This window comes from Aythya marila, assembly GCF_965140915.1.
Source record: "Aythya marila genome assembly, chromosome: 11".
Lineage (NCBI taxonomy): Eukaryota > Metazoa > Chordata > Aves > Anseriformes > Anatidae > Aythya > Aythya marila.
The window spans coordinates 11,803,524-11,811,122 of record NC_139052.1 but is presented as its reverse complement, the minus strand read 5'-3'; the positions used below and the strand labels follow the sequence as shown (position 1 = coordinate 11,811,122).

General features: G+C 50.6%; 1 protein-coding gene across 1 annotated transcript in view; it reads left to right on the top strand.

Moving 5' to 3' along the window:
• Nucleotides 1-3,007: 3,007 nt before the first annotated feature.
• Nucleotides 3,008-7,599, top strand: part of HOMER2 (homer scaffold protein 2) — a 60,402-nt gene continuing 55,810 nt past the window's right edge. The window contains exon 1 of the mRNA XM_082769226.1: nucleotides 3,008-3,189. Within this exon, the coding sequence (XP_082625352.1) occupies nucleotides 3,095-3,189 (95 nt within the window). The 5' untranslated portion in view covers nucleotides 3,008-3,094. The remainder of the gene's footprint in view (nucleotides 3,190-7,599) is intronic.

Below are 7,599 nucleotides of genomic sequence, written 5' to 3'. Positions count from 1 at the left end.
AAAAAAGAGAAAATCACAGCGTTGAATATTTTATTTAATACTATCTGCCACGGGAAATAGGGAGAAGACTGTCTTGAAATATAATAGTTCAAATAGACTAAGCAGCAGTTTTCCTGAAATAAAGTTATATATAAAATAAAATAGAGTGGCAAAAGATGACAATAGTGAAAGCCAAACAAAAGGAGAGAACAGAAACACTGAGAGAGAGGAAGGGACCTGTGAGCTTTTTGCCTTTCACAATGCAGACGCTTGGTTGCTAGATCAGCTTTCTGAAAAGGATATTCACCCTGTATCTAGGAATCAAAAATTATATCTTTAGGAGGCCCGTGGGAACAGGAGAAATTTCTCATCTAAAGAAGTTACATCCATTTACAGAATGGGGACCTATTTATTGCTCAGCTTGAATCGTACTGAGGGATCCTGCGCCTTCAGTACTTGGAGTTTTCCTGAACCATGGCACAGCAATAAGAGCACACTTGTGAATGCGAAATGAGGACGGAATTACATCGTGTACACATCCTGCACTGGAGGCAAATCGGAAGTGAAATATCATGTTGCATATGAAAGCTTAAGAACTAATTAATTTTGATAGCATATTTATAGTTCTCATTTACAGAGATCTCAAAATACTCTAAGAAAATGGAAAACTACATTATACAAAAATCAGATGAATCAATTGGAACTATACACAACTTAGGACTCTTTGTAGCAGTGGAGGAGTTAGGATGGAATCGGCCGTAGAACAATCACTTCATCCATTACTGATAACATTAAACGTTTTGCACAAGACCCGGGCCTCATCCGGATCCATGGGATTTTTGCAATTGACTTCAGCTGGGGACAAGACTTCATCCTCTGTTTGGCAGCCACAAGAACACACCAGTGTGCCACACTTCGTAAAGGAGAATCTCTCATCCGTTTGGGACAACAGAGAGAATTTCAGAAGAAAGTGTGCTTTGAGAAACCCAAATATATGCAGAATGCTGGGGTTAACTCTCTACTAGACAAAATAGCTTAGGGTCCTTGAGAAGATGGGTCCACAACTCTGTATCTTCCAGAATATGGATCTGAAAAGAGAATAAATCAATGTTTACAGGTGGACAAGACCTTAAGAACAAAAGCAATATACAAACTATCATGTCATGTTCATTTCACAGCCAGATACGCTTCCATAAGCTTAACCCTTTTTTGTAGCTGGGGATGAAAATGCACTTCAATGCAGGATTGGAAAGACTAAAACATTAGAAAACGCTAAGAAGCTTCAGTTCAAATTTCCAGTTTCCAGCTTATCAGGAAACATGCAGTAAGTGCATTACTCCATCTTGGTCCAATTCCATCGGATATTTCTAAGTCCCACACAGTGCTGGTTCATAACACACAGTTTTCTGACGCTCACCAAAATGATCTAATAAGCCAGAGAACACTAAGACAACTTCTCTCTCATGAATGGTAGATGGAATTTAGCAAAATGAAGTAAATGGTGCAAACCAATGAGACAAACTCATCTGATTTCTGGTGGGAGTTTTTTCCACAAGATTGCCTGGCTGCTATTTTCTCCCCTTGGAGAAAGCCAGTCCTCGCCATTTCCCCATGGAAGCAGTTTTATCAAAGCAACATTCAAGGCTACAGACCCTCATGGACATGGAAGGATTATCACTTCTCCCATGACTATCCAGGGGAAACTCAGCGGGCAGAGCCAGACACGTGAGGTCTTCAGACTGCAGGGATTAGGCAGGGATCGAGGTCCCCTTCCCATTGTAACTTGCAAAAAGCACAGGTATGCTGGAGAGGTGCCACCCCACAGCCTGGGGAAACAGCTGGGCGGCTTCACAGCCCTTTGAAAATGTATTCACCCTGCTCTTTTTCCCTACTGCATCGACTTTGAGTGTATAGGATTGAAATTCTGTTTTGGTGTTCCAGACGTCAGGAGACATCCAACAGTTGGCTGTCAGAGAGGGAAGCAGCTCTGTGGTCTGTAGCTGGAAGGCGTTAGGTTGCTGGTGAGGTTTTCCTTCCCTGATGGTCCCCATGGGATCTCCACCTGATCCTGGGGATAATCCCAGTGACTGCGCACAAGGTTAAAGGATGCAAACCTAAAGCCTGCCCCACAGCTTCCAAACTTTCTGTGAAAGAAAGGATAAATCTACGCAAGATAATAGAAAGATGAAAATAATCCCTCTCGATGGCAGGGTATTAATTATAACTTTGTGTGGGAGAAGTTAAAATCCTCCCTGATGTGTGGATGAGGCGCCTTGTCCCCAGCACAGAACAGCGGTGTCTGTGTGGAACTGTCCTGCAACCGGTACGAGCGGGGCCGTGGCTTTTGTATGATTTTGTATAATTTTGTATGATTTGTGCCCTGTGCCGGTCCCACGGCAGAGTCACCACGGCGGCGGGGTAGCCAGGACACGGCTCTCCCACGGGGATGCCATTTTGCCCTCGGTGGGTAGGAACTATCCCAATTTATCCCCATAAAATCACGCGGGGCGGCGGGGCAGGAAAGGGGGGGAGTGGGATTTTTTCTTTGCTTCCCTGGCAAAACGGATGAAAAGAGCGCAAAGGTGCCCCCCAGCTGTGTGTCCCCCCCTTCCCACCCCCAGCAGCTGCAGCTCCCGGCACCGGGACAGCGCAGCCGGTGCTCGGCCCCCCCCCCCCCCAGCACTTCCCCCAAACTTTTCTCACCACCCCGACCCCCCCCCGGCCAGTCACCCCCCACCCCAAACCCACCCACCCCCGTCCCCTTATCCACGGGGGTGGGCACCGAGAAGCCCTCGGGGGCTTCCCCCACTCCATCCACCCCCTCCACCGCCGCCTGCCCGTGCCCGGTGGCGGAGAGTTGGAGGGGTCCCGGGCTTGGGGGGGGTCCCGGGGGTGCTCCCCCCCTCCAGGCAGCAGCGAGGGGGCGGCGGGAGGCTGCTCGGTGCCGCCGCCGCCCGGGAGGGAGGTTATGTAAGGGGGGAGGGAGGCGGTGGCAGAAGAAGGAGGAGGAGGAGGAGGAGGAGGAGGAGCGGGAGGAGCAGGACGCCTCGCCGCCGCCTGCTGCCGCCGTGCAGCCGCAGCCAGCCGGGAGCGGGATCGGGATCGGGGCGGCCGCATGTGCGAAGTGGGGACGCGGCCGCCGCCGGCCGCCGAGCGCGGGGAGCCGCCCGGGGGTGCCGCCGCCCCGGCCGAGAGGTGCCGAGACATGGGGTGAGTCCGCCGGGCCCCCAGCGCCCCTCTCGCGTCCCGCCCCCCTCCCCCGGCACCCCCCGGCTCCACGCGGGGGTGCTCGCCCCCCAGCCCCGGTCCCTCCGCAGGTGCGCCCCGGTCGCCGCCGAGCAGGGAGGCGGCGGTTCGTTAAGGCAATTAATTCATTAAGCACTTACCGCCCGGCCGGGGGGCGCCCACCCGAGCCGCGCCGGCGGGGGTGGGAGCGCGGCAGAGGGGAAAAATTAAAAAAAATAGAGAAATAGATCAATACAAGCCCAGCTCGGGCATGCTGCTGGTGGCCACAGGCGGAGCTGGGGGGTCCCGGGCAGAGCCGGGGGGGCCCGGCGGGGGCAGCGCTGCCGGCCTCGGGGGCTCCGTGGGTGCGCTGGGGTCGTGCTGGGCTCTGCCGGGGCTCCCCGCCGGGGGGGGGGCCGCCGCCAACTCGCCCGGACGGTGGGAGCCGTGCGGCGGTGTGGGCAAAGCCGCCCCGCACACGCACCCCAACCCTTTTTCCTCCCGGGGAATTGAGCCTGAGCTTTCCGAAAATCAGCCCTGCCTCGTTCCCAGCCTCCAAGTTTAATAGGGGGCAAAAATTGCCGGCGTTAGGGCAGGTCGTGAACTGAACGGTAGGGAGGGGAGGTTAACGTGGTGCTCTCGGCTGGAACTGCATGCGGGTTAGAGACCCGTCCTTTCGACCAGAATGTCTTGGGGGATTCCAAACCCACACGGTTAATTTGCTTTATTTTTATCCTATTGCGGTCCCTTCCACCTTTTCCTTGCTTCTCCTCACCCCCGTGTGGCAAGGAACCGTTCTCCGTTTTCTGGGCATCCTCATGCTGCTCCCAGCTGTGCAGCCTCCCACTCGAGATGCATTGATTATTGTCAAAGTGCTACCATTTGAGACAGTGTGGATAAATAATGAATTAAAATGCCACGCATGTGCCTGAATCGGATACCCAGCAGTTCTGAATAGGAGTGCAGGGGCAGAGGGGAGAAATAAGATCCGAAGAGTGTCTCCTGATGTTTTACTTCAGGATTACGAGGGGCTCTTCTTCATTATGTAAAGTTCCATTGGAAATAGCAGAGGTAGTGTTACAGCTTGGGGTTGTGGAAGGAAACATCAACACCTGGCTGGAGCAGTATGGCCACTCTGAGCCCAGGCTGGACAGGAACATCCAGCCCAGGGGAACTCATCCCAATCCTTTTTACCTGGGTGTCTCTAAAAACAAATAGTTTTGTCGTCGTTGTTTGATCTGGCTCTGTGCCGGTGGATGAGTGCAGCTGTGAAGTTTGGCTGTGGCATGGAGGGAATCATGGGGCAGGTGGCAGCGATGCCCTGGCCCTTGGCTCAGCGTGGTGCTGCTCTGCCCACAGAGCTTCCTAGGGCCTGGGTCTCCGGAGTGCCCCAGGTGTGCTCGTGGCTGCACCCCTGTCTGTGCTGCCCTGCTTCATGGCACCTGCATAGGTATGAGGCACGTTTGTCGGTCCGGTTCCATACCCCAATGTAACACATTTGGCTTCGATTGAGTCGTTTCAGCCTGACACTGGTGCTGGGGAGGAAGATCAAGCTCCCGACACCATTCATTCCTGGGGTTTCAGTGTGGGTTGTACACACTCATACGCGCTGTACGCAGTGCAGGCGAGGTGTTTGCTGGATGTGTGTTTTGTAACTGTTTCCTGTCGTTATCTCGCCATCCACCTTTCTGACATAAAAAACATCAAAGTCTGCCCATGCAGGTTACTGCAGCAGGGGCTCAGCACACCTGACGCAGGAGCCACCCCTTGTGTCCCTGCTCCACCTCTGCTGGGAAATCCTTTACCTGGGTGTGCTTCAGCCTTGCCTTCTGTGAAATGGGTGCCTTTGTACTTGCCTGTCCCTGTGACGCACTCTGCGATGGGAACACAGTGCCCAGCCTTTTGTATTGGAAGGAGCAGATTTTGTCCCAGGAATTCCAGCAGGATTTGCTTCCTGGGCACGCTCTGGTGTCACATAGGCAGGTTCTCACCGAAATTGCGACAATAACTTGATTCTTAGCACTTAAACGATTTTTTTTTTTTGGGGGGGGGGGGGGGGGGGTGACCATTGCTAATGATTCATTTAAATGCTGCCTATGGATTTGGCAGTGACTGATGGTGCTATGAAACCTGATATAGCTACTTGAGCTCAGCAAAGCTATTTAAATTGCTTATTAGCTGTGAGCTGAGCTATTTAAACTGTTGGTTTAGTTCAACTTAGTAGGCAGCAAGGTAGTGTCAAGTTTTACAAAAGTCATTGACATGTTTGGAAAAAATAAATGCATGCAATTCAGGGGATGTGGAAACAATGCTTTTTTTTGTTGTTTTTTTTTTTGTTTGTTTGTTTGTTTTTTAAAAAAAAAGGTGTTTAGGCAAAAAAAAATCTGCCTCAGTGCTCATTAAAGTCAGTGTGAAGGTTCCTGCTGACCGAAAACCATTGTCTTTGGGTCAAGCCATTGTTTGAGCTCCCACTGTACAAATGTTTACTTTGTAGAAAAAAACTTTCAAAATCACCACTTTCTTCCACTCAACACATCTGGCAACTGTCCTTACCTCAACAGTACCAGGGATTAAACTTTAGCTATTTAAATAACCACAATGTAACAACAAATTTCCCATTGCGGAGGCTTTATTTTGTCTGAAAATTGCTTGATTTGTGTCTTGGTGTTACAAACAAACCCAAGAAAATGGCAAGCTTGTCTAGGGCTCCGATTTCTGTGAGCTGTGCATACTAATCTAATAGCCAGCATCTGATTCAATTGACCTCAATTTAAGCAGTATAAGCTAACTTTCCAGTTAGAAAGATGCCTCAGTCTTAGTTATTAGATGATTTTAAGGAGGTATTGGCTAGCTTCTTCCTCTGTGGTTACATTCTTTTACTATTTTCGTTTCTTTAGTGTCTTGGTATTTCCTTATCTGTCAGTGACAAAATATTTCTTGTTATGAGGCATGTGACAAGTACCCAGTTTGGATTAGATGTGGAAATCTCTGCTGCTGAAGCTGTTATTTATATTATCTGTTGGATTAAAATTCCACTAATTTAAATATTCTCTAGCAATAAATTTGAGTTTCAAATCAGTTTTTATAAATCACATCAAATGAAAATCAGGCCTCCAACTGTTAGAAATTACCGCGAAAAGCTGCATGCCGATGTAAAAGCCGTATGACTGTGTATGTATATGTGCGTGCTATATAGGTTAATGATGAATTAGCACACATTTCTTGTGGCTGGTGAGAGCTGCTTCTCTGTGCTGCTTCTACGGGAGCTAACGTGGTCTGCTGGCGCTGGCTGGCTGGCAGCCCCCTACCCAGCAGGTGCCTCTGCCTGCCCCAGGTGGGCTGCAGGCCCCCACCACCCCCAGGAAGATGGAGAAGGTGAGTTTCCAAGCCTGGCTCCAGCGATGAAGTAACCTCGTCTTAGGGAGACTTCTGGACCCATGAGCAAAACTCTGCCCCTCCTGTAGTATTTATCATGAAAAGGTACGGTTGGGGGCCTATATTTCTGAGAGCAGTCGTATGTAATGCTTTTATTATGCAGTGACATTTAAGAGCACCAGGGAAGACTGCCTTGCACTTTTCCCTTCTGCTGTTAGCAGCAGCAGTGTCCATCGGCCGATGGATGGCTGCAGCCATCGGGGGAGCAAAAGACAAAAGGGAGGACGAGGACAGAAAAAGGTGATGGAGGCAAAAGATGTGATGAAATTAGTGTTATGGGAAAGCATTAATTTTGGATGCTGTTCAAGCTGGCCTTTCCCGGTACCAGCAGTACTTTAGATACCATGGTGATAAGCTTCGCCTAAGACGCTCTGTAGCGGGGAATGGCGTGTTGCAGAGGAAACTCACCTTGGCCTTCATCCAGCTCCTGCTGGGATCCACGGGAGTCTTGCGCTGCCTCCCTCCAAAGTTTGGCCAAGCCATCTGTCCCCAGGGAAGTGGGGGACGGTGCTGGATGTGCCTGAGCAGCCACAGCACTGCACTCCCAAAGCAACAGCACCCGGATGCCATCGTAAGGCCACCGCAAAGCCATTGTCCTTCAGACAGGGCTGGGGCAAGGCAGGCAGCCCAGTTGGTGCTGTGGGACTATTTTAGGGCGTTTTATGGTCTGTAGCTTCAGTTCAGATCCTAGCATAGTTCAGGGGGGTAGATTACACCAGGCAGCATCCACTTGGTGATGGTATTCAAGGAAAGAGACCAAGACCCAACAGACGCTAAGGCTGTCAGTCTTGGGATTTTCGAGGCAGCTGCCTGGGGATGCTTGGTTCTTCACTGCATCTATTCCTTATGTAGCTATTCCCATTTTTTTGCAGAGTGGGTATAAGCGGCTGCTGTTCTGATTTGGGGAATTCAGCATCTCTGTGTGCAGATCAAGGAGGTGTTTGTACAAAATCCAGTGGA